This window comes from Erpetoichthys calabaricus, chromosome 11 (assembly GCF_900747795.2).
Source record: "Erpetoichthys calabaricus chromosome 11, fErpCal1.3, whole genome shotgun sequence".
NCBI lineage: Eukaryota > Metazoa > Chordata > Cladistia > Polypteriformes > Polypteridae > Erpetoichthys > Erpetoichthys calabaricus.
The window spans coordinates 18,440,302-18,466,316 of NC_041404.2; the positions used below are offsets into that span (position 1 = coordinate 18,440,302).

Below are 26,015 nucleotides of genomic sequence, written 5' to 3' on the forward strand. Positions count from 1 at the left end.
AAGTTCTCCACCTGACTCCTATAATCTGTGTCAGCACCCATAAGGGCGGAATCAGCTGAGAATTTCTGCAAGTGACATAAACTGATGTTATATGTATAGTCCGAGGTATACTGAGTGAAATTAAAAGGAGACAGGTCTGTTCCTTTTGGTGCTCCAGTGTTGCTCACATCTGTATCAGAAACACAGTCCTTGTGCCCCACAAACTGCTGTCTACTCTTTTTGTTAAGCAGGACTTAAGAAACTACCACAATTAAAAAATTCACTTCAGTGTACAAAGCACACAAATTATTGCTAAATTAAAAAAAATCCAACTGGGCATATCTGAATAGAAAAATAGGCTTTAAACATTAAAAAATAACAGCATTTTAAGTTAAGGAATTGTGGTCTAATTAGTTATTTGTTCGAGACAAATACCTGAGGATCGAAGATGGAACCAGCGGCTTGCAAGAACGCTGGGAACTACACCGCCCAGAAGACCTTTTAAGTCAGAAACCCCGCCTCTTCGTTATTATGCGCATAAATTATTTAAATTAATCCCAGACGGGCCAGCTGTCCCCGGAAACTGGGGCAGGTATAGGGAGACGCGCAGGAGCAGGTCGACAGATACTGGCAGGCGGCCTCGTTCCAGACGCACTTAATATGGCTTGAGATTTTTGTCCTCGTATAGGTGATTGCCAGAATCACCATGGCGTTGACACAAGATGCGATTTTAACCTTCTTGCTGGATGAAGGAGGCAAAGTGCCCAATTCCGAGCTGCTAGCCAAGTTCAAAGGACTTATCAACCCCGACAACGCCGAAGAAAGAAAGCTGAACCGGGAACTCTTTAAAAGGTTCGTGAACAACATCGCGGTGGTGAAGGATGAGGATGGAGTTAAGTACATCGTTATTCGCAAAAAGTTTCAGCATCTAGTGAAAGAAAACGCGGCGCTGGGTGCAGCAGTTGGGGGCACGGAGAGCGCGGGCGTCATGCCCGCAGGTGAAGGCGCGTGCTTGGAGGGGGCGGGATTGACCTCTGACATCCGAAACAACAACTCGGTTGCAACGCCCAAGGTGCCGCTGGAATCTAGAAATGAGAAAGCCGGCTTTGAGAACCGGGACACCAAGGCAGATGCTGTTGGCAACTTCAGAAAACAGGGCCTTAGTGAAGCTCAGAGCTGTGGTGTTGGTCATCATGTCAGCACCCAGGAGCTCGCTGAAGTTAAAGACCTTTACGTTTCTGGGGACCATAAACCCCCCGTTGACAGAGAGTTAAAGAAAGGCCCTGTATTTGCTGTTGTTGCAGTACCTGAGGTAGTCCAGGAGAACCAAAACATAAGTGGGTCTGTACCTAAACCTGAAACTGCTAAGATGAACACCAAATCAACCCCAAAACCATACTCCCTTCCATTAAGGTGCCCACCACCTCAAATCGATATTAAGCCATCAGAGGAAATGGCAAAAGCCCCTGCGGAAGAGGAACAGCCTGATTCCAAAAAGCCATTTTTGAAAGTTGAACCTGAAGCAGGAGTGCTGAGTAGCTCTCCTAGAACAAGGAGGAGACAGTTTGAAGAAATTGGACCCTCTGGTTCTCCACATTTAAAAAGGGTATCGCGTATAGTTAAGCAAGGTGAAGAACCCAAAATGTCTGAAGTCCCCCTGGACCCCACTGAACATGAATGGCTAGTGAAGGCTGCAGCAGGCCAGTGGACTCAGGTGTATGGTCTTCTGCTCAAAGACATAAATCTGGCTGAAAAAAGAGATTTCATTTCGGGTTTCACTGCACTGCACTGGGCAGCAAAAAGTGGCAACAGTGACATGATTTCTAAAATCATTGAAATATCCAGGATAGGTGGTGCAAAGATTGACGTTAATGCAAGAACATATGGCGGATATACACCCCTGCATATTGCTGCAATTCATGGACGTGAAGAAGTAATAATTAAGCTTATCAGGGAATACAGTGCCAAAATGTCCATACGGGACTACAGTGGGAAGAAGCCATATCAGTACCTGAGCAAGACCACCTCCCCAAATGTGAAAAGGCTGCTGGGGGACCCTCAGGCACTTCAGGAGTGTAATCTTCAAAAAAAACCTTCCAAGATCTCCCATTCAATTCTTAGCACCACCAACTCTTTGTTGGGCGTTATTAGTGAAGATATTCAAAATGGGGAACCTTCAAAGGGATTCAAGCCACAGTCATTAAGCAAGCTTTTCAATCCCCCAACAATCTCAAAGAAGAAAAATTACAAGCACAGAGCCGGGTTTTCCTCCATAGCAGAAGATCATGATGAAGAGAAAGAAGACAACCTGGCCCGACGCAGACCAATTTCTGAATTCTTCCTCTGAAGAGATTTGCACTCTGTTTAGATGTTATTTTGATTTCCTTTGGGACCCGAGACAGCTATGTCATTCACGTTTTTATTTTTTTAATTTTTTTTTTCTGTTTCTGGCTCTAAGAAGCATTCATAATCAGTATTAACCATTTACACTTGGTTCTGTTTAAGGTGCTGGGAGATTTACTAAATGTAATGCCTTTTTGTTGATGGCCTGTCAGATCTTGTTCCTCAGAAATAAACAAATTTGTTATGTAACTGCTTTGTAAAGGTTAATATCTTATTAATTTAATATGCAGGTATTATATTGCATAGAAATGGTAAGCAAGATGTGCTACTAGTAGTGGGGGAGAAAATCATCTTTATATATTTTGTTTTTGGTGACCTTTGTGTTTTAAAGTGACTTTGGCAGATGCACTTCTTTTTTTTTATTGAAAAGCCATAAGTAATATGCTTATAGATACAGGGGCAGCACTTTTTGTATTTGTTTTTTTATAATTATGGTGTAAATTTTGATAAATGGGTAACTTTAATTTTTCCTCTTTTAAGGCAGGAAGGGAAGTTTGCTTTGGGTGATTGAATATTACGACATTTGGAAAACAAATTGGGGTGGATCTTTTTGTAAAGGTCCATAGGTAGGCTTCACAAACTGTTACGTGTATTTCTTTTATGAGTATATTTGACTGGAATGCGACCCCAGAGGGATTTCTTTGGGAAGAGAACTAGGAGGCAGAGACTACATTTTGCTCTGTGATAGTTGGTGTTGGAAGAAAATTTGCAGACATTGCCAGACATTTTGTTCTTATTGGATTACTGCTTTGACTTGCCTTGAAAAGTAATAAATATCTGTTATCATTGAATTCCTGACACTGGAAAATATTACTTACAATTCAGGCTGTAATTGGACAAGTCCACGCAGTTTGTAATTGCCTCTCAGACTGTGAAAGTCTTAAACATTGTAGTATCTTTATGCTAAATGCAATCAAACAAAATACAAGAGTGTCCGAAAGTTTCTATGCTTCATGCTTCTAGTTGCGAGATGTAAACTGTTGTTTCATTAGGTATCTTGGCGGCATAAGGGTGCGGTGATAGTGCTGCTGCCTCACAATAAGGAGACCAGGGTTCATGTGCCAGGTGCCCCCTGCATGGAGTGTGAGTGTGCTCCCTATGTCTGCAGGGGTTCTCCTTCCTCCCACAGTCCAAAGACTTGCAGGTTAGGTGGCCTGGTAATGCTAAAATGTCCCGTGTGTTTATATTCCTCTTGTGATGGATTAGCGCCCAGTCCTTGGAATTGTTCCTGCCTTGCTCCCTATGCTTGCTGGGATAGGCTTCAGCCCCCACCCCCCTTGACGATTAAACAGGAGTGTAAATGACAGCCTTGTCATGTAAACAAGACTACAGTGGCTCACCAGTGTGTTTTTGGACTTCACATTATGTGGACTACAATAAATATGAATAGGTAGTAATGTTTACTAGCCGTGTGGGTGGCTTTAAAGTTTCTGTAAAGTTAAAAATCTTAGTGTTGGTTGTAATGTCCAAATATATTGTCTTAGTTTTATCAGCATTTTTTTTTTAAATATGGAAACATTTGAATTGGAGGAATAGCAAATAATTATTTCTATACTTGAAATTGGCTGAAAGTGCTTTATGTCATCTTTGGAAGTGTAGCACTAGATAATGTGAATAACATACTAACTTAACATCTATAAATGTGGTTTCTAGACAGTGGCTTATCAAATTGATTATTTGTCAGGACAAAATTTTTGAGGGGGTTGTCTGGATGGCATTCAATTGTTCAAAAGAAATGCATCACCAGTAAAGAGACCTGTGCTGCTATTGAGAGCATGCACCTCCGAGCATTTGTGGGCAGCGTTGATGTGTTTTGTGTGTGACCTGGAAGTAAATTTCCACAGTGCATCAATATCAACATCCCTGGAGGGTGGGCTGAAGGTAGGCATACAGGAATTGTAAGTCCCGACATTGCCTTGAAAGTCTAGCTGTACTATAATCTGTTCTTTGCTTAATGATGTAGTTTATCCTGTGGACAACAGAGGCCATTCTGTATTTGGCAGTTGTGGAACCCCTAACCATGAGGAGTGATTTGGGGCTTGGCCTGGATGTAATGCTAGAGTGAGAGCTTAAAGGCTGCTGCCGGCCTGAATCCACTGAAGAACATGGTAGAGTGTTTTTATGGCTGTCTGTCTTTATACTGATAGTTTGAGTTTGGTGGTGGTGATGTGGTTGGTGCTGCTGCCTCACAGCTCCTAAAGAATAGTTTCAAATCCTGGTCCAGTCACTGTGTGCTTGTGTGGCGTTTTCTAATTCTCCAGATATGTCAGTGTTACTTCTACATCCCAAAGTAATACATTTTAGGTTAACTAGCGACTCTAAATAGGCCCAGTGTGAGTGAGGGTAGGCGTGTATGTGAATTTGTTGGACTGGTGTTGTATCCTGTGTAAGTTAGCGATGATTACAAAAATTTAAGGGGTATATTTAAAGGCAAATTGTCATATTGTAGTGACTTTAAATACATAAGTGAGCATTACGTATAAAGTAGCTGTGGTGCGCATCAAGATGTGTGCCGCGCATTTACCTGAGGATTTTTGACAGTGATACATGCTGACCTTATGACCTTAAGGGGCTTTTCCCTTCTCCAATTTGTGAATTTCCCCTTGGGATTAATAAAGTGTCTCTATCTATCTATCTATCTATCTATCTATCTATCTATCTATCTATCTATCTATCTATCTATCTATCTATCTATTTCATTTGGAAGATTGTGAGTGTATTCGTCATATATTTGTAAATGGTTTCAGGCTAGCTGTATTTTTTAAAATCTAATTTTATAGCATTGTTTAATAGAATATTATGATCTTTTTAGAGTGTTCTGCATAGACATGAACAAAATGTCTGTCTTCTTCCATTTTTACGTAGCTTGTAATGAAGGTGGCTTCTAGCACTGCATAGGCCATTGAATACAGTCTCTCCTACATATCATCAGATGTTTTCTTGTGTTGTTGTATTTTGTAACTTTTTTATATAAGTTTGAGATGAAAAGTAAAGGCCATCTTTTTAAGAATCGACAATAATAATGGGTTACCTACATTTATTCTGCTATTTATTTAAATTTGCTTAGTTGAGTCATGTTACTAATTATAAGTCAATACAATAATAATTTTATTTGTAAATTTCAAAGAAGAGCAAGTTGACTGACTTACATAAATTTATACAGTGGGCGAGGGGTGAAGACAGATGTGGCACCTTTTATATTTGTCCGTGCCGAGGCCCTTTACCTCAAGTGTCACCAGCTGATTCTAGTAGAATTGGTTGAACTTGAAATTGCCTGGATTTTCGAGTATAATTTGTGACATATATTGAATTAAATACCACTTATGTTCAAGTTGTTTTGGATAAAATCTCAATTTTCTTACATCTTTGGAATTTTTAAACAAGACCAGGCCAGCATTCCTCAGCACTTGAAAACCTGCAGGAACTTGTCATGCTTTTTGTCATTTCATAAGCTGTTGGGCAACTACACATAGAACAAAAGTTGTATAATATCTGATAAGGTTTCTGGGTGTGTCGGTGTATGTACTAATGCCACAAACAGATTCTTCATTAGGTATGTGTATCCCTGTATTTGTTTATGTTGCTTAATGCATATTCTGTGACGTGAAATGATACTAAATAAAGAGTGAGACTGCCTTGAATCTAATATCTCAAAAGTATGCTTAGGTTTTCTGTGTTAATATTTTGTTTAATGACTTGCTCTAGCTCTACAGTTACAACCAGTCTCTCACGGTGATCTTTTACTTAATTTATTTTTCGGGAAGCAACAGTTCTTGGGGGGGAAAAAATGAAGTTCCTACTGTTGTTTATTACAAAGCCTAATAATGATACCCATTGTATTAATGGATTAACTTTACTTCTTTCAAGGTAATGAATTCATTTTAGTTCTGACCTTGTTTTTGGTATCCAAATAGAAGAGTGTGGTATATAATTTATAAAGATGAAGTGTGTTTTTGTTTGTCCACTATGCTACTCCACACTGCCCAATTTTGCAGACACCGTATTTGTAAACACCACAGCCAATGTTTCATTCTTCAATTTAGTTGGTGCCCTCACTCCTGCTCATAAATGATCTAACAGTGCTCCCCCTTTTCAGCTACAATATATTCAGTATAATAATGAGAATTTGTGTAGTGTTTTCATGTATCCTTTGTGCCATTTTCTTTCCTGTGGCCCATCACATTAATGAGACTTTACGCTATTATTTTGTTCACATTGTATGCAGTTCACGAATATTTGAATGAGCACTGAAGTGGTTCATATGCCCTCCAGTTTGCCATTTCATTGATTCTGTGTGTACACTAAGAAGATTCCTGAATGGATAAAAATAGTAATTTTGTTTCAAAGTAAAACAATCAAAACCAAAGTGTGTCTTTAGTGAACCCACAATGATATGCCGTAGCTCTTCCCAGCCTGCAATATTTAAATTATGGTTCCAAGTGTTTTTGTGACCTTGCAGTGTTTTTGTTGCTTGTTACATTTGTTTTGCCTTTCAGCATACAACAGGATAAGAGATCTCTGCAGCAGACATTGTCCTGTTCAGACAAGGTGAGGTAATGGACTTGTTTTTACCAACAGTTTCTGTAGATGTTGGTGCAGATCCAAGTATCTATTAGAAAATGGTGTTTCTGTAAGGACAAGATGGTGTTTATGTGCACTGTTTACATAGGGTTATTAAAAAAGCAATGCTAAAGTGCACATTTGTCTTTTTCCTGTGTGTTTTATGCTTCATTTCAGCCAGCCTTTCTGGTGCATGGTCATAATTTTGAAATTTCCAAGCTGTCATTTTTTTAAAGTAGTAGTAGCCGTACTGTCACTTGTGCAGAGTATATGAAATCCTTACTTGCGTGCTCAGCCAATATGCATTATGTTGCCACTGTCTGGCACCATAATAAATAAAAATGTATCAAAATAATTAATATTTGAATATAACAGAGTCCACAAAAATAGTTGTGATGGAATGACTGGACAATTGCTCACTTGTGATGATTCCAGTGACACACAAAGCAAATTATGCCTGACTAGACTTGAACAGCTTCAGAAGGCAGAACTGGTTTAAAACAGAAAATGGCATGTCTAGTTTAAAACCAGTTCAACTTCAAAATAAAAAAGGCAATGTATGTTGGGGTGTGAAACAAAGCAGATAATTGTCCCTTTGTAAGGAGATTACTGGAATACCTTTTTTTGGAATAGGCTGATACTAATTTTATCCTTCAGCATTAAATCACTGATGGGCAGTGTACCAAGGCACTGCTAGAGACTGTAGCTGTCTACCTGTCTCTAGTCATTTTTTTATGAAAGGAATCCATTGTCCTTTTTGTCAGCTTCTTATTAAAGTATTCCGTGTAAGGCCTCTGGCCTCTTTGAACTTAATATACCATAATCCTGTACACAAGGTCCAGCTGCCTCCATTCTTTTTAGCAAGCTAACAGGGGCAGTGAAAATGCGCTTGCTAGTTTTAAAGCATGTGTTGTGTGTGTGGAGGCTCAAGTTTGAGCTTTCACAGTTCAGATGACCCATGAGCCAACTCGTGACTCCTGCATGTAAATGTGGCCCTGTGGGGGTTCACTTTCAAAGAGATGCTAATACTGTGCCTGTACATTTATATTACTTAAAGTCTATTGTGTTTCTTGTTATCATCTGACAAACCCATCCTAGATATGTTTTGTAAATTTGTAAATATATAGTAAAAATAGTTGTATTTAAAGATCCCCACATAGGAGAGGCCTTAAGCAGTGAAGAGAGCGGAGTAAAGCCGTTTCAGTAGGAATCTGGCAGATTGCCTCTTTGTAGCCTGACTGTTTAGGAGCAGTGCCTAATTGGTACAGACAAGTAACAACAAAAAAATAAAATTATGCAGAGAGAAAACAACACGCTGTGTGTTTGAAAACAAGCTAACACACCAGAAAAAGCAACAAGAAATTGAACACCGATACCAATGTAAGAGAAGAATGGAAGGAAAGCTCATTTGCTCCACTGGTGTGTTTCGTTTATTCCTAGACTAGATAGATAGAATTCTTTATTGTCATTATGCATACACATAACGACATTTTTTTTTTGTTGGTAGGACTAGGCTTCAAGGCAGAATACTTAAATACACAATACACTATAAATAATAAACATAAGTATAAAAGACAGCAGCAATAAAACATCAAGTCCAGACTTTTCCTGAGGTAGTACGCCTGCAGAGACCAGTGATCTGTGTGCGTGGGTTGTGTGTGTATTTGATTGCAAGTGAAAGTGCGTGTGCATGTCTACAGGGGGGCAGGTTAGGGGTAGATGTAGATGTATGTGTGTGTATCAGCAGGGGCAGATGGACTTCACAGCTCTGGGGAAAAAGCTGCCTTTCAGTCTATTGGTGCGTGTTTTTATGTTTCTGTTCCGCTTTCCCGAAGACAGTGGTACAAACAGTCCATTTCCCGGATGGGTGAGATCTGCAGCTATACATCTGGCCCTCTTCTGCACCTTTCCAGCATATACAGAGTGCAGGTCTAGGAGAGGACTTCCCACAATCCCCTGTGCTGTTCTCACCACCCGTGCCAAGTCCTTCCTGTCCTGTGCAGCTGCCGTACCACACTGTCATACTGTGACAGAGAGTGCTTTCTATAGCAGATCTGTAGAAGTTTGTGAGCAGCCAAGAGGAGAATCCAGCACGTCTCATCTTCCTGAGGAAGAAGAGTCTTTGTTGGGCCTTCTTTACCAGGTGAGATTAGATCCTAACCTACTTGGTGTCTGCATGGGGTTTGATTTTTATCCCAATTTCTATTTGGGATTTTGTCCTGCGTGTTAAATTTTTTTTCTCCCAAATTTTAAAGATTAGGTTCTTTGACGACTCTAAATTGGCCAAGTGATTGGTGGGGTACGCGAGTCCACCCAGCAGTAGATGTGGCAGACTGCTCCCAGCTGTTACCTGACATGTTTTTTTTTTTCCTTGGTTACTTTTCATTATGGTACATCAGCAAGGAAAAAAAGTGACAAAACAGGGAAGTAAATTAGGATTTGTCTTTCTCATGTTCGGTACCTATTCGCTCAGAGTCCATTTTGTGAGTGTTTTGGAATAAGCCATGGATGCAAGGCAGGAACGAGCCCGGGTAAAATTTCAGGCTCATGAGGTTAAACCACAAGGTTGCCAGTTCAGTCCCTTCCTCTGACACACTGTGACACTAAGCGAGTCACACAACCTGCCAGTGCTCAAGTTGAAAAAATATAAAGTCTAATCTTATAGTTTGTCTTTATAAAAGCATGTACTTTACCTACAATAATAATAAAAATAAATGATGCCAGCTGACGTACTTGCCGTTTTGCTCTGGGCCAATTTGAATTGCATTTAATAAGTGGTATTAGAACAGTTCTGATGTGAACAGGCCATGCCTTCATACATGGTACAAGTCCTGAGACAGAAAACAAAACACATATTTAGCAGTCCAGTCCAGATGGGGTCCCCTTGTGTGTTAATTTGCATAAATGCTAGACGGTAATCTGATATTAATAATGAGATAATCTGCCACTTGTTCAAGGAACAATAATTGCATATGGTGAATAAAGAAGTATAATGAGAGTAACAAATGTGAGGCTTTCTTTTCTATAATTCACTATGACCTTCTTTTTCTTTATAATGATATAAGAAGAAAGCCTTGGATGTGTCAGGTCATTGATTTGGAAACTTTTCAATGGAAACTGGTTGGAGCTTTGGCCATTCATTTCATACAAGCAGTTTAATGTAATGTCATGAAATCAAATTAATTAAAATACATTTATGTGGTCAAATGTGTGTTATGTGTTAGAGAGCACACTGAGTAAGAAGACCAGCAGCTCAGTAAATGATGTTTGCACCTCAGTGTCCTCCTTGCTTTTGAATTTTCTATTTGTTAATGAAAAAAAAAAATCAAAGCCTCAACCAGTCATTTTAAGAACACGTCACATTTACAGTCCCCTCTGGAAGTATTGGAACAGTTTGGCCAATTTATTTGTTTTTGCTATACACTGATTTCTGTTTGAGATCAAAAGATGAATATGAGAGGATGAGCTCTGAATTTCACATTTTATTTCCTGGCATTGATATTTAGCCGAGTTAAACAATATAGAACGTTTTGTAGCAGACCACCATGTTTTTTTATGTACAGGAGCATGTGACTGATGGGTTTTCTTCTTCCCCCAGTGTGTCCCGTTAGTAAATAGCTCTAAACTTGGACTCTTGGTTTTAGCCTTGATATGCCCTTGTGAAGATTGCATTTGTTGTTAAAAAGGATAAACCAACATGAAATCCAGAGAGTTGTCTATGGGAGAAAAGAAAGTCATTTTAAAGCTGGGACATAAAGGAAAATCAGTCCGAGGCATTGTACAAATACAACAATCGCTAGTACAACCATCTGGAGTGTTCTGAAATAGAAGAAATTGCTGGTGGACAAAGCAACGGACATATAACGCATCAGCCAAGGAGAACAGCAGCAGCTGATGATAGAAACATTGTGAGAGCTGTGAGGAAAAACCCACAAATAATCGTCTGTGACATCAACAACCTCCACAAGTCAGGGGTGAAGGTGTCACAATACACCATTTGAAGAAGACTTCGAGAACAGAAATAGAGAGTCCATATACCCCAAGAGACAAACAACTCATCAGTAGAATGAACTGAAAAGCAAGACTGGATTTTCAAAAAATTACAGAGATGACCCACAAAGGTCCTAGAACAAAGTTTTATGGACTGATGATGGTCAAGACTAACCTTTAACAAAGTGATGGAAAGGCCAAAGAGTGGAGGAAGACAGGATCTGTGCATGATCCAAAATGTCTGTCTAGCACAGTGGAGGTCGTGTCACGGCTTGGGCTTGCATGGCTGCTTTTGGAACAGGCTCACTGATCTAACTCCTAATGAATGAATTCAAAAGTCTACAGAAACATTGTGTCTGCCAATTTACAGAGAAATACATTGAAACTAATTGGTTGGAACGTCGTCATTCAGCAAGACAATGAATGACCCCAAACACCCTGCCAGTGCCAACTCAACAAAGGGCTTCATCAGGTGGGAAAAGTGGAAGGTTTCAGACTGGCCAGGCCAATCGCCAGAGATTAACCCAACTGAGCATGAAGAGGAGATTGAAGGGGGAGTAAAAAAAAAAATCCTGAAACAAACAATTACTGAAAGAGGCCTGCAAATGCAGAAGAAATGAAAGAACCAACCATTTGGTGATGTTGCCGAGTCAGAGGCTTGAACCAGTTATTGAAAGCAAGGGATATGCAACCAAATATTAAGTGCTGTCTACTTTAAGACTATCTGTTCCTATACTTGTGCTTGCCTACAAATGAAGTATTCTGTATGTTGGTTTAACACATCTCTGTGACAGTACAGGAAATAAAACCTTTAATCCCAAACCCAGATGTTTTCAGTGTATAGCAAAAACAAATGAATTGGCCTTGCCATTCCAATATTTTTGGAGTAGTCTTGTATGTATAAATTCGTTTCTGGATTGGTGGTCTATTGAGACTTTATATTGTACATAGGACTGTACTGCCACAGAGGAACCTCTGGACCACAAGGGAGAAGTCATTTTGTGGTGGCTATATAAAAGCATTGTGACGTGCAGACTATATCGATTTGTACATTTAATTGTGTGACAATCCACTGTGCAGGTTCTCAGATTTACCTCAACAGGGACTGTAGAGACAATTTTCATTCCAGCCAATTTACTAATCAATTCCTGGCTTCATTTAAATACTATATACAGTAAATTGTATATAATATATGCAAACTGCTTATCGTATATACTCACATTTAAGTTCTCCCACAAATAAGTCGGGACTTGATTTTACTGTATAATTTCTTGTATTCTATAATGTTGGTCGTATAAGTCGAATGTGGAAAACTCACACTACTGGTCCAAGCGATTATGATTTGCTGACGCCCATCTGAGAGAGTAACCACAGAACACATTGACTTTTTTTTCTATGTATTGCGCCTACGTGACCACACGGTAATACGCAAACTATTCCGAAGCAATGTTTGCACTGTTTTGTGTTGTTTGTATCTCACACCCTCATACACCTTTATCGTAAGAGCATCCCTTATCTACAATGGAATGTTCAATCAGAAGATATTATGAAGCTGTTTTAAATTATATGTCCTGGAAGTAGTGAAAGAAATTGGTAACTGTGCTACTGCAACAAAACTCGATGCGTCTGAGAAACTGGTGCGAGTTTGGAGGAAGCAAAAAGATGTAAAAAATTAAAATTTAAGTGTCGTATTTTTGAACAGGTGTATAAATCGGGGTCTGATTCTATGATCGATTTTTCGGGTTTCAAGACCCGACTTATACGTGAGTATATACGGTATTTTAAAATTGCAGTTCTGAAAGTTAGACCTCCTATGAACAAATCTGTAATGATTACTTGAAACTGAGTGTGTGGAGAAACATGAAATAACTATTAGATATATAAATAAGCAGAGTGATCACTCTCATGTATTACAACAAAAATTCACATATTTTTTTTAAATTAAATTTTACATTGTTGGGTACGCTTTGAAGAAAATAAAAAAATATTTTAATTAGAAGTGTAAGATCTATAACTGGATTTATTAGGTGTCTCAAAGTAGGAAAGCTGTCCTGACTGGCTCAGAAATCTCAAGAGGAATTCAAATTTAGTTCTGTTTTTTCCCAGTTGGATTAAAAGCATTTTATCAATTTTTCTAATTTAAGATCTAAACCAACTTCACCAGGATTTAGGAGGACTCATGAGCTGTCCTAACTTGTAAGGAGCTGAGAGAAGATGGCGTTCAAGGCAGAGATTGGCATCCCAAGAAAGGCTGAATGTTTTGGAAACGTTGGACAACTATTAACTTGTGAAAAGATCTCTGGTTCACTGAGATGGAATAACATTTGTAGCAAATCTTGAACGTTATTTGATCGCTCCATGCTCCATGTAAGCCATGCACTGCTTATCAAAATGGAAGCGTTGGTAACGTTACGTGTAGAATTCAGCTTTGCAATAGCAATGATTTGGGTGTGTCACAACCCAACCATTTCTCGAATTTTGCACCAAACTTTTTTCGCACTTACAACGCTTGTGGTAATGTGCAGATTAATAAATTTCAACATTTGTAGATGAGCATGCATACGTGAAATGCAACCGACAGTATCAATACACAGGGGGGGTCATAGATGCAAAACTTAGTGACAGTACCCAGCACGTCACCCTGAAGTTAAATGGGCCAGGATGAGTGTTTGACACACGGGTACGCAGAGTTTTGCATTTCATGAACCCCTTGAACATTCATTTTACACTGGAAAGGTGCAAGAAGGCAGGCAGAGACTCCCAGGGGTTTGAATAAATAGAACCATGTAGAAGATGGGGATGGAGGCTAGGACCACAGAGAGAGACATGGCATGGCACATTGGAATGGGAATGCGACTTGCAGCCATGGCTGGTTTCATTATAACAGTTACTTTTACGAGGTGTTTCCCATGGCCATAGCCGTGGAAAGATGAATCTTTTGAAAGTACAACAATAGATCATTCTTTGTTAAACAAACATCCCTGTTGTTAGTTGTGTGTTTCTCGGCCTTTCCATCTTAGTTCACACTAGCAAGCCCGCGATTCTCGAAAGAATCACAAATCCAAGAATGGCAATCACTTTCTGTTCCCTCTGATACTTGAGCTGTGACTCCTTTCATTTTTAAGCCGGTACTCTATTCGCAAGCGTGTTGTAGGTGCACACGTTGTCACAGCATGGACAAATCCAAGAATGGCAATCACTTTCTGTTCCCTCTGATACTTGAGCCGTGACTCCTTTCGTTTTTGAGCCGGTACTCCCTTCGCAAGCGCGTTGTAGGCACGCGTGTTGTCAAAGCATGGACCGTTGGTCTGAGACATGACTCCTTTCGCAAGCGCGTTGTAGGCAAGCGCATTGTAGGCACGCGCGTGGACCTTTGGTTTGAGCCGTAACTCCTTTCGCAAGCGCGTTGTCACAGTTGGTTTGAGCCGTGACTCCTTTCGTTTTTGAGCCGTGACTCCTTTCGCAAGCGCGTTGTAGGTGCGCGCGTTGTCACAGCATGGACCTTTGGGGATTCCGTACATCCGGTGAGCCCTGCGCCCATCCGGTTTACAACCTTCGGTTAGTAATATGGATTAGTTTTTTTTTTTAATGATGTTGTTGCAATGCAACAATTACATGCAGCTTAGCACAATATCCTATCTTACTATGTTTTCCTCCTTCTTTTAATATTCTTATTAGTATCTTTGGGGTGAAGCCTTAGCGTTAGTATCAGAAAACTTCAAAATGTCATCATGAGTACAGTTTGGGTTGCTGTAAAATCATGATGCAATTTATTCTGAAATGTAAAATCATACTCCTTGCTGGGAGTGGGTGTAGGTCACTTCATAACTACTGTGGGGGGCAGAACAAATTCTTATCCAAGTCTGATGTTTAGTGCATTTCCTAGGAGTATGGTAATTCTGAGATGCTTGATAAATACAGGTCCTGGTCTCTGAAGAAGACAATGATCTGAGACTAGGGACCCCCAGTTTGGAAAGAAAGTGAGTTCAGACATTTATCTTTTTTTTGTTTTTTTTTAAATAAATAATCCTCAGAAATATGGACTTGAGTGAATGGCCTGCACCTATGGAGTTTAGGATGAACCTGAGCCATCTGCTGCAATACTTTGAGCTGTAAGTAAGTTTAAACCTCTGGTCTACTGTGGTCTTTGCACATGGGCAGAGAGCTACTGCGCCTGCTATATTATTTCATTCTTCTGTAGTCCTTCATTGTAATACTTTTATGTATCCTGAATATAGAATTTCAGTGCTGTTATGTTTCAACTGCACAAGGTAAGTCAGTGACGCGCACTGAAGTGTGTTTGTGTGCAGCGGTGCCACGATTCCAGGCAACATCCTGTTTTTATCAAGTACACGGCAGAGTCAGGTGGCAAACCCATCTCCCACAACTCCTACTAAACCCTGAAGCAGACACTATGGTCTTCAGGAAGCTAAAACAAACAAAAAAGAACAGGTAAACAGAATGTACAATGATTTAAACACTTTGGTTTATTTATTTATTTTTGTGCAGAAACTCCCTGCCTTTTTCTTACATTCTGTAGTCCACCGGGCAAAAGTTTGAAATGAAACCACGGAGTTCAGTGTGGAGGGCCGACAATTTGCACTTGCTGTCTTAACACTCTCTGTCGGTCTGAGTCGGATGCATGAAGTCACCAGCATGCCTCGTTTCTTTGACGCACCTGACCCTGGACTGGTGTACGCCAAGGAGTTACAGATATCAGGGTCTTAGCCCCCTTTGTGATTTTTGTGCACAGTCTTATTCTATAAAAATCAAAGACTGGGGATGGAGATTTGGGGTCTTGGGCTTTCATGCAATTATCAGAGACTTAGTGCTGTTATTCTTGTACATTCCCAAAAAAAAAAAAAATCTGCCCCCCAACTCCTGACACCACTGCTGCACAACCTAGACAAGGTGCCTTAAATTAGGGTCCCACACGGCTGAAGCGGCTGCAAGTTTTCGCACCAGCCAGTTTCGCCATGGAGTGAGGAGTCAGGCCTAGCAGCTAATAAAACTTGCTATTTAATTATGTGCCTTGTTATTGCTTTCATTTTTCTAACACCTATCTTTATCACACTGTAGATTTTTTTATTATCCATATGTTTCGTGGTCTGGATCAGATTTGTAACTCTTCGTCCTCTTCTTCTCCCTCATTTATTTCCAAACATTTTATTAACTTCAAGCTGCCTACACCCAGATGTTAGCTGGAGAGCTGGTGCTCCCTTTGTCATTATAAAGTGATGGCTGGTTAAAAAAACGGGCAACAATTCAAACATTAATGTAGCTAAAATGAAACTAAAACAAGCAATTAAGGGCACTGACATGCAGGTTAACTAAATCCAAGCCCAAAAATAAAGTATTGATTTAATGGTAAATAAACTTGTTCTAATTAAAAAATGAGTTAAAAGCAAAAACCTGCAGCCACTGAACCCCTCCAGGACTGTAAGTGAGTAGCCCTGCCCTAACCTCAGGGGGCTTTAGCCCACTGATTTGCCCTGCTTGTCTGACTGGTGTTTCTGAGCCAACTCTATCGTTCCGCAACAGCTTATAATCCTATTATACAGTTTGGCCATTTGTCCAACCAGCACCCTTGTTATCTTATGTAGAAGCCCACCTGTGAGAGATCCTGCTGGTGGACCAAATAACTACTTGTCCTAAACACTAAGGACTGGCGCAGGTTATGCATTCCGTGTGTAAATGTCAGTTCGAATGAGGCTGCCGGCCAGCACAATCCCTCTTCAGATTAGACCACAGTGATTATCTCCCTGGTTTAAAGGCGATGGAAGCAAATAAACAAGCAGTGATGAGTTGAGAGGTGCCAAAGCACGACCCGCGACACAAGACATAAATAGCAGCAAATCTCAGCTGAGACCTTGCTTCTTCAGAACCTGAATTTGTTTTGAACGAGTACATTGCACAATCGGACCCCTCCAAAAACGTTAACACTTTGAAAACAGCAACCATGATACAAAAGCAAGCACATTTATAAGTCAAAAGGAATAAATTAAAAAGAAAGACATACGTTATGTTGTGAGGCCTCATGATATGCAGGACTGTAACTTAAGTAATACTACACAACATACAGTATATGCAGACCTTTGTGTAAAAACCACTCAAGTGTGTTGTGTTTAGGATTTTCTCCATTAAGAAGGAAAGAGCGAGAGAGGCCTGCCGTGAATACTCGTAGTGGTTTACAAGCAGCTCTTTTGTTGAGCATCACCCAGCTGGAGATGTGCACCGTTCTCTAGAATCAATCACGGCTTTGTTTCTAATTCAGCCCCCCCCATCCTGTGTTTGAAAACGTGGAGAGGGGTTTAGAAGGACTTCGAAATGGGGGGGCACTCTCACAGTTGTGGTGCTGGCCTCTTTCTAAAGCAATGTTTTTTTTTCTTGGTTTTTCAGAAATGTTAACATTTGCCTCTGCAGGCAACATTCAGTCAGGCTTCTGTCTGCTTTCACCTGCATTTGTCTTTGAATTTAGGCCTCATGCAGCACGTTTATACTCCAAATACTTCACAGCACAACCAAGAAAGCTTTGTAACAAGTAATGAAGCCTCAAGGGTGACTACATTGGTGCCACGTCTTGAATTTCCTAGTGAGATCTGATTAATTGAGTTCAACATTGCTGGAAAGTAACCTCGATGTAGTGTAGCGGTCAGCATAAAGGCCTTCAACAGGGTCCTGCTGGTAAAAAGTGCCCATCTTCAGGATTTAATTGCACGTGAAGTGGCTCAGTGTATTGTATTACATACATGTACAGTACTAATACAGAATAAAAATGCACAATCTTCTCCGTGGAAAATTACAAGTCACACTTGCTTTGTGAAAAAGTCAAGAAGGCAGCATATGAAATTAAAAAGTTGACAAGTGAAGATCGCCTCCATGCAGCTTTCCAAAACATCCATCTAAGGCAGGCCCACCAGCTTCTCAAACTCCTGCCAATCCAAGGAAAGGACAGTGGCACCCTGGAGTCCTCCCTCTCGACTGACTGCTTTCACACAGGTATCTGACCCTCCAGGCACTGCAGTTGCTCCTCCAACACACGAGTCCGCTCGTCGATGTCCTTTTGTTCTATTAACAAGGAGGCCTTCACCCTAACAAAACGCTTGAAGTCCTGGAGCTGCTGCTCGTCCAGATACTTTGAGAGAATTTCCAAAATTACCCTCTCTCTCCGGTCAAGATTATCCCTCAGATCCTTGGCATCATCCCGTTGTCTGCAGAGAAGTTTGTGCCTTTCGTTCAAGGATTGCTGTAAAACAAAACAAAACAAAAAGCCTTTAAACCTTTGACATGAATGAGAAACGTCATAGTCTTCCACAAAGGTATTCAAACCTTTCTGTATAATTTTACTTTTTAAAGTGTAGGGATTTAATGTATTATTATTTTGTAAAACCACCTTTTGCGGCAATACCAGCTTTTAAGGTTTTTCCCATAAGTGTACAGTACATGAGCTTTGCATGATTCAGCAGTGATTTTGGCTTATTGTTTCATCGTTCAGGTTAGTTGGGTGATGACATTCGAGCAGCACAATTGTCAAATAGTGCAACAGATGTGCGCAGAGAATTCCAAGAAATGGCCTTTTCTCGGCAGTATCTGTGTAGTTTGAGGCCACGTCCACATTACCAAATGTTTATTTAAAAACACAGACATTATTAGTCTGCGTTTTTTACCTTTCATCCACACTACCTTGGCATTTTCAACCCCCAGAAATGAAGACAACTTTATATACGGTTTATAGAGCCACATTCTCCTAAAAACACCGACTCAGCGTAATAATGTGGACGGATGAAAACTCTGTCAGACTCTAATCATGCTGTAATTTGTTTGTGCTTATTATGTGATTGGTCACCCTTCAACGAAGAAAACCATCTTCCAACATGGTGGACGTGGATGAGATGCTTAGCATAACACTTGTTGTGTTACTTAGTTGTACTGTATGCATCAAAGTTGTGTTTTGTACAGTTTGAACAATGCATACGTGCGCAAAAGTCAAATAACTTACTAGTCGCTACAGTTTTACAATAAATTCCTTGGTCCCTGGCTACCATTTCTTTAACAATGTTTCCGCTGATGGGCATGTGCACAGCGTAGGCAAATGTCTACATCATGTGTGCTTTTGGTGTGAGCAGAGATACTTTCATAAACAATGAGAAAACACTTAGTTTGGATGGTGATTGTTTTGGTTTGAAAACAGTGCTTTTAAATGAAAATGCAGTAGTGTGGATGTAACCCAAGTTTACTTCCTGATAATTGAACCAACAGTCCAAACTGGGACTGTCCCACAATCAGATATGGTATTGTGCCATCTTCAAGTAATCCTATTTAATGACTGCTGTCACTGTCCTGCTCCACAGACAGATTGAGGAGATCGTTCCTCCCCCAAACTATGCGACTCTTTAATTCCACCAGGGGGGGTAAACGTTAATATTTAACATTATACATAGTTATTGTCTGTTTTTTTCACCTGTATTATTATCATTCTTTAATTTAATATTATTTATTGTATCAGTATGCTGCTGCTGAAGAATGTGAATTTCCCATTGGGATTAATAAAGTATCTATCTATCTGTCCACAATCTGCTAAATTTACTATATCTCCTAATGGTAGATAATTTTGCAAGCTATGTTCTGAAACATTTCAGGTCAGGAAGACTGAAGTTTTGAGGTGAGGTACTGTAGTTGTGCTCACTAATTATGAATCCAGAGAATGGTGAAGTCGTGCTCATTGATTAGAACATACAAGTGAGAATTTCACTGTACCCTGTGCGTGTAACATGAAAGGAGTTAGTACAGAGCATCAAGGTTGCTACTTTAAAATTGGTTCAAGAATATGGGGGAACAGTTGGAATTTTATTATGGGTAAATTATACACAAATATTGGAATGCTATTCTTCCCACAGAGAACCATAGGCACAGCAAATAAATTATCAAGTACAGTCATGTGCTGACTTTGGGATCGGCCATTTGGATGTATGACATTTTGGTTGGTCGCAGGTCACTGCAGTTGAGACTCTATGGGTCTGGTGTGGGTCACCGGCAAACATAGTTTAACTGCTGGTATGGAGTGGCACTAACTGATCTTCAAGTCTCAGCAGCCATATGCCTTGTCTGTGTAAGGGAAGGCAGGGCAGGCTGAATGCATAAAAAGTAGCTTTGGGGAGCAACACAAATCAAAATAAACATCAAAGGGCCCAATTAATTACTGTTTATGAGATGTTTCTATCTTCATGATAGAAGGGAAAAGCACAAACTGTCCGCGCAGATTGGAAACAAAACAAAGTGTGCCAGCTGTGTGAAGTGTGACTTTTTAAAATAAATAAATACTAGGGGGCTTCGCTTGCCAACCCCCGTGTTTGGTTTTCTGGACACATTTTTTTAAGATTTTTTTTTCTTTGAATTGTTGCTATTTCATTAGTTTCACTTTTATTTCAGTACTTCTGTAAAAACAATATTTGCAATTTTTCAAGTCCAAATATGCTGAATCTTTTAAATGAGGTCAGTGAGACATGTGTTTAATGACTTTTCTCAGGTTAGAGATAATGAAAACTTGAATTTAAAAGACCCCAAAGCAATGTAGGCGCGAAACACATGCAGAGCAAGATACAGAATATGAAAGCAGAAAAAACGACAGTGTCAAAAAAAGAAAGTAAACATCGCATTAGCACAAAAAAAGAGAAATTATTACTCTGAGAAATAACTAAAAGGCAAATAGAGATCGAATATATGGACACAGGTGATATGTCAGAAGTGTGTAAATATTGTAAGGCTTTGAAGTTTAAGTCAGAGAATTTCAAAAATGTGTTTTACCTCACATGCATTTATTGTTTACTTTGCAAAAAAAATTATTAACTGCTGATGATGAAGATCGCTTTGTCTGTGCTGAAATTCCAAACAGAGAAACCTATCCTGAATTATCTCTAACCTGCTCTGCATATATTTGGCCCTTTTGTTTTGTAACCTCTTTATGACGTTTTACTTTGTTTTCTACTCTTTGTCTTTTATTTCTGACCTCGCTTTGTCCTGCCTTTTTTTTCAATGACACCTGGTCCGTGGTGATTATTTTCCCTTTTTCGAGTAATAATTTCCATTTGTTTGTGCTCCTGTGATCTTTACTTTCTTTTTTTTATACTTTCTAATTTCCTACTTTCATATTCTTTAACTTTCTTCACATTTGAATTGCGCATACGTTTTTGTTTTTTTTTGTAGACTTTCAAATTGCACTTCTTTCATAATCTGCTCTGCATGTGTATAGCGCCAACGTTTGTGAACGTCTTTATGAAGTTCTACTTTGTCTTTTACTCTGTCTTTTAATTCTGAGCCCGATTGGACGTGCTTTGTTTCAATTCCACTTGTTACGGGCTGATAATTACTTGCCTTATTTTCTGAATTTGCACCTAAATTATTTTTTCTTTTTTCTTTCCAATGCTTTTGAGTCTCTTTTCTCCGCGCTGCTTTCTTCTTCGCTTATTCGTCGTCGTTTCATTTATAACGTATGTCCTTATACGCTTTATATGCGCTGAGACCCCGGATCCGTATGTTCTCAAATCCTTCACAAGACTGAATGTTTTGCTGCTCCGTTGTCTTATTTGATAGATTGTAAGTAGAGTGTGTCTTGCAAGAATCTCATGTTCTACGTCATCGCAAGATGGTCCTGGGTCAATCTCTTGGCACAATGTCTCATGTTTACGGTCCCCGCGAGACGCACTGTGGCAAGTCTCTTTGGTCTTGCGTGTCTTTTAAATGTCTTCCGAGAAGATCACGTATCGTAGTCTTGCTTTTGCTTTCAAGGCAAGGACTTTTTTTTATAATAGAGAGAAATAAGAACTGGCATGGCTAGTCAGCACCCTGTAGATTGGAACTCTGTGTGCACAATGATTTGTTTTTCCTCTTACATATATTACTATTGGCCGTTTGTTGGTTGCAGTGTCAGCACTATAAGGAAGACAGACGAGATACTTCCATCTCTGCAGCTCCACCACCACTTCTCTCACTGCTTCATTCTGTGGCTAGCAGCTTACACATCCACATGATAAACAAAATGCACATGTCCTTTGTGATCTCTAGCAGCTGGTTTTGGCAGTTTCTAGAACATTACTGATTATTTTTTCTTGTGGCTCTCAGCTTTAAGTATAAATAGCCTCAACTTGATCAGCCACAAATCGACACGTGACTGTAGTGTGCTGGACAATAGGACTTTAAGGACTTTTCAGAACTCAAGTTGATGTTACTTTGGAGAAATTAGGTCGATAAGGTTCACACGCTTTGTTGGACTGAATGGCCTGTTCTTCTTCTTCTTCTTTTGGCTGCTCTTGTTAGGGGTTGCCAAAGCGGATCATCTTTTTCCATATCTTCCTGTCCTCTACATCAGTGTTTCCCAACTTCAGTCCTGGGGGCACACTGTGGCTGCAGGTTTTTGTTCCAACCAGCTTCTGTTTTTAATTGGACTACTGGGCTAATTAAGTGATGTATTATTTCCGAAGTTCTGTGTTTTGGGAACAAAATAGAAATTAAGTTTGGTAATATATATATATATATATATATATATATATATATATATATATATATATATATATATATTTATATTGCATAGTTTACTGTCAAATAATGTAAAGAGTACACAACACGTGTTTCGCCCTCATTTGGGCTCATCAGGCATACACACTCTACTGCTCCCGTCTCGGGGATCGAACCTCGGACGTCAGCGTCAGAGACGAAGCCCCTTTATGCTGCGCCACGGTGTGTGGTTCGTTTATTTGACAGCCTGTAGGTCTGGAGTAATTGCATTCATTGCATTCATAGTCTGAGTCCCAACCTGAATTGTGTGGGTGGTTACCAACATGGCAGATCAACCACAAGCGTTACCTGGTAGGTAACCACCCACACAATTCAGGTTGGGACTCAGACTACGAATGCAATGAATATTATATATATATATATATATATATATATATATATATATATATATATATATATACAGTATATATATATATATATATATATATATATATATATACAGTATATATATATATATATATATATATATATATATATATATATATATATATATATATATATATACAGTATATATATATATATATATATATATATATATATACAGTATATATATATATATATATTAGTATATTAAAATGTATCAAGCGGTTATATGATTTTAATTCTACTTTTCTATGTGTTCTAATTGTTTAATTAACCCATTATTTACTAATTAGTGGGTCTGATGCTAAAGTATTTGCAGCCTTTGATTATTCAGTATTGTTTGCCAGTGTGTCTGCTCTGCTCATTTTTAATTGTCATTAATAAGATACAATGAAGGAGAAAAACTGCGCAGAGAAAGGGCAAAATATAATGAAATCAACAAAAGAGAGGTAAGCATTTAAATCTATAGCAAAAGCAGAAATATTTCTAAATGTCTTATAAATGTAAAAATCATGCTGCTGTGCTTTTCTGAATGTAGAATAAGAGAAAAAAATACCAGCTAAGTAAATGAGATCAGTGTTATCAGTGTTGTCACTAATTAGGAATCTGGTTAAAACAAAAACCTGCAGCCTCAGGTGGTCCACAGGACCGAGTTTGGGAAGCACTGCTCTACAGTACATCTTACTCTGACACCCATCACCTGCATGTCCTCTCTCACCATATCCATAAGCCTTCTCTTAGGCCTTCCTCTTTTCCTCTTACCTGGCAGCTCCGTCCTTAGCATCCTTCTCCCAATATACTCAGCCTCTCTCCTCTGCACATGTCCAAACCAACGCAATCTCGCCTCTCTGACTTTGTCTCCCAACCATCCAACTTGAGCTGACCCTTTAATGTACTCATTTCTAATCCTATCCATCCTCGTCACACCCAGTGCAAATCTTAGCATCTTTAACTCTGCTACCTCCAGCTCTGTCTCCTGCTTTCTGGTCAGTGCCACCGTCTCCAACTCATATAACATAGCTGGTCTCACTACCGTCCTGTAGACCTTCCCTTTGACTGTTGTTGATATCCGTCTGTCACAAACTACTCCTGACACTCTTCTCCACCCATTCCACCCTGCCTGCACACTCTTTTTCACCTCTCTTCCACAATCCCCATTACTCTGTACTGTTGATCCCAAGTATTTAAACTCATCCACCTTCGCCAACTCTTACTTCTTGCATCCTCACCAATCCACTGACCTCCCTCTCATTCACACATATGTATTCTGTCTTGTTCCTACTGACCTTCATTTCTCTCCTCTCTAGAGCATATCTCCACCTCTCCAGGGTCTCCTCAACCTGCTCCCTACTATCGCTACATATCACAATGTCATTAAAAACATCATAGTCCACAGGGACTCCTGTCTAATCTCGTCTCAGAGCCGACCCCTGATGTAATTCCACCTCCACCTTGAATGCATCCGTCACTCCTACCACAGACTTCACCACTGTCACACTTCCCTCGTACATATCCTGTACAACTCTTATGTACTTCTCTGCCACTCCTGACTTCCTCATACAATACCACAGCTCATCTCGAGGCACCCTGTCATATGCTTTCTCTAAGTCCACAAAGACACAATGCAACTCCTTCTGGCCTTCTCTATACTTTTCTATCAACATCCTCAGAACAAACATCACATCTGTGGTGCTCTTTCTTAGCATGAAACCATACTGCTGCTCACTAATCATCACCTCACTTCTTAACCTTACTTTCCAATACTCTTTCCCATAACTTCATGCTGTGGCTCATCAATTTTATCCCCCTGTAGTTACTGCAGTCCTGCACATCCCCCTTATTCATAAATATTGGCACCAGTACACTTCTTCTCCACTCCTCAGGCATCCTCTCACTTTCCAAGATTCCTTTAAACAATCTGTTTAAAAACTCCACTGCCATCTCTCCTAAACACCTCCATGCTTCCACCGGTATGTCATCTGGATCAACGGCCTTTCCATTTTTCATTCTCTTCATTGCTGTCCTTACTTCCTCCTCGCTAATCCGTTGTACTTCCTGATTCAGGCCTGTTCTTATCACAATGTTTTTAATGTCCTAGTGCTGTGATGTAACAATATTGACCTCATAAACCTCCATCCATCCATTTTCCAACCCGCTGAATCCGAACACAGGGTCACGGGGGTCTGCTGGAGCCAATCCCAGCCAACACAGGGCACAAGGCAGGGAACCAATCCCGGGCAGGGTGCCAACCCACTGCAGGACACACACAAACACACCCACACACCAAGCACACACTAGGGCCAATTTAGAATCGCCAATCCACCTAACCTGCATGTCTTTGGACTGTGGGAGGAAACCGGAGCGCCCGGAGGAAACCCACGCAGACACGGGGAGAACATGCAAACTCCACGCAGGGAGGACCTGGGAAGTGAACCCAGGTCCCCAGATCTCCCAACTGCGAGGCAGCAGCGCTACCCACTGCGCCACCGTGCCGCCCCTCATAAACCTATACAATGTAAAAAAAGACTTCCAAATAATGGAGGAAGTCTGAGTAAGCAAAGCTGACTTCACTGAAGACAGAAATAGGAACTACAGTATAGGAAGTATTTGTTACGGCCTGAAACGTGTGCCTTGCTAGTAAACTGTGAGTTAGTTATAATTTCCTTGTTCAAATGTTTAAATAAACTGTGACCACTTATCCCGTTCATTTAAGTTAATGAAAACTGCAGTGTTCTATTGGTGGTCATAAGACTACGAGTCAACTAATATATCATACTAATTAAAATGGAATTATATGTTTCAATAAACTCTTATTTGCCATGTCATTGGATAGTAGTGACATTAGAAAATTGTGATGTGCACAGGCCATTCAGCCCAAACAAGCTCATCCTTCCTATTCAAGTCGAGTGTGCATTAGAACATTAGAAAATTGAACATGTTGTGTGTTGGTCAGATATGCAAGTAAAAATTTAACAATACTGTACAACTACTACAGTCATTTAGTCCAATCAAGTTCATCAGCCCATGTTCAGATTGCATTCCTAAAATAGTACTCTAAAATGGTTTAATACATAACATTCTCAAGCCCATTTAATATCTACGTTAGTGTCATAGCAGGTCAAAGTCCACACCGGCTACCCTGAGAGGGC

General features: G+C 39.9%; 2 protein-coding genes across 4 annotated transcripts in view; one reads left to right on the top strand and one right to left on the bottom strand.

Annotated features, from left to right (window-relative positions):
* The first annotated feature begins 554 nt into the window (after nucleotides 1-554).
* sowahab (sosondowah ankyrin repeat domain family member Ab) lies at nucleotides 555-6,023 on the top strand. The gene has a single exon (XM_028812747.2). It carries the CDS (start codon nucleotides 686-688, stop codon nucleotides 2,324-2,326), a length of 1,641 nt encoding a protein of 546 aa, XP_028668580.1. The 5' UTR covers nucleotides 555-685; the 3' UTR covers nucleotides 2,327-6,023.
* A 9,373-nt stretch (nucleotides 6,024-15,396) lies between these two features.
* shroom1 (shroom family member 1) overlaps nucleotides 15,397-26,015 on the bottom strand; it is a 98,931-nt gene continuing 88,312 nt past the window's right edge. For all 3 annotated transcript variants that reach the window (XM_051933974.1, XM_028812750.2, XM_028812751.2), the window contains one exon: nucleotides 15,397-18,178. In XM_051933974.1, the coding sequence (XP_051789934.1) occupies nucleotides 17,924-18,178 (255 nt within the window). In that variant the 3' untranslated portion in view covers nucleotides 15,397-17,923. The remainder of the gene's footprint in view (nucleotides 18,179-26,015) is intronic.

Coding starts and splice junctions, on each gene's coding strand:
- sowahab (XM_028812747.2), top strand. CDS start 686: ATGGCGTTGACACAAGATGCGATTTTAACCTTCTTGCTGGATGAAGGA.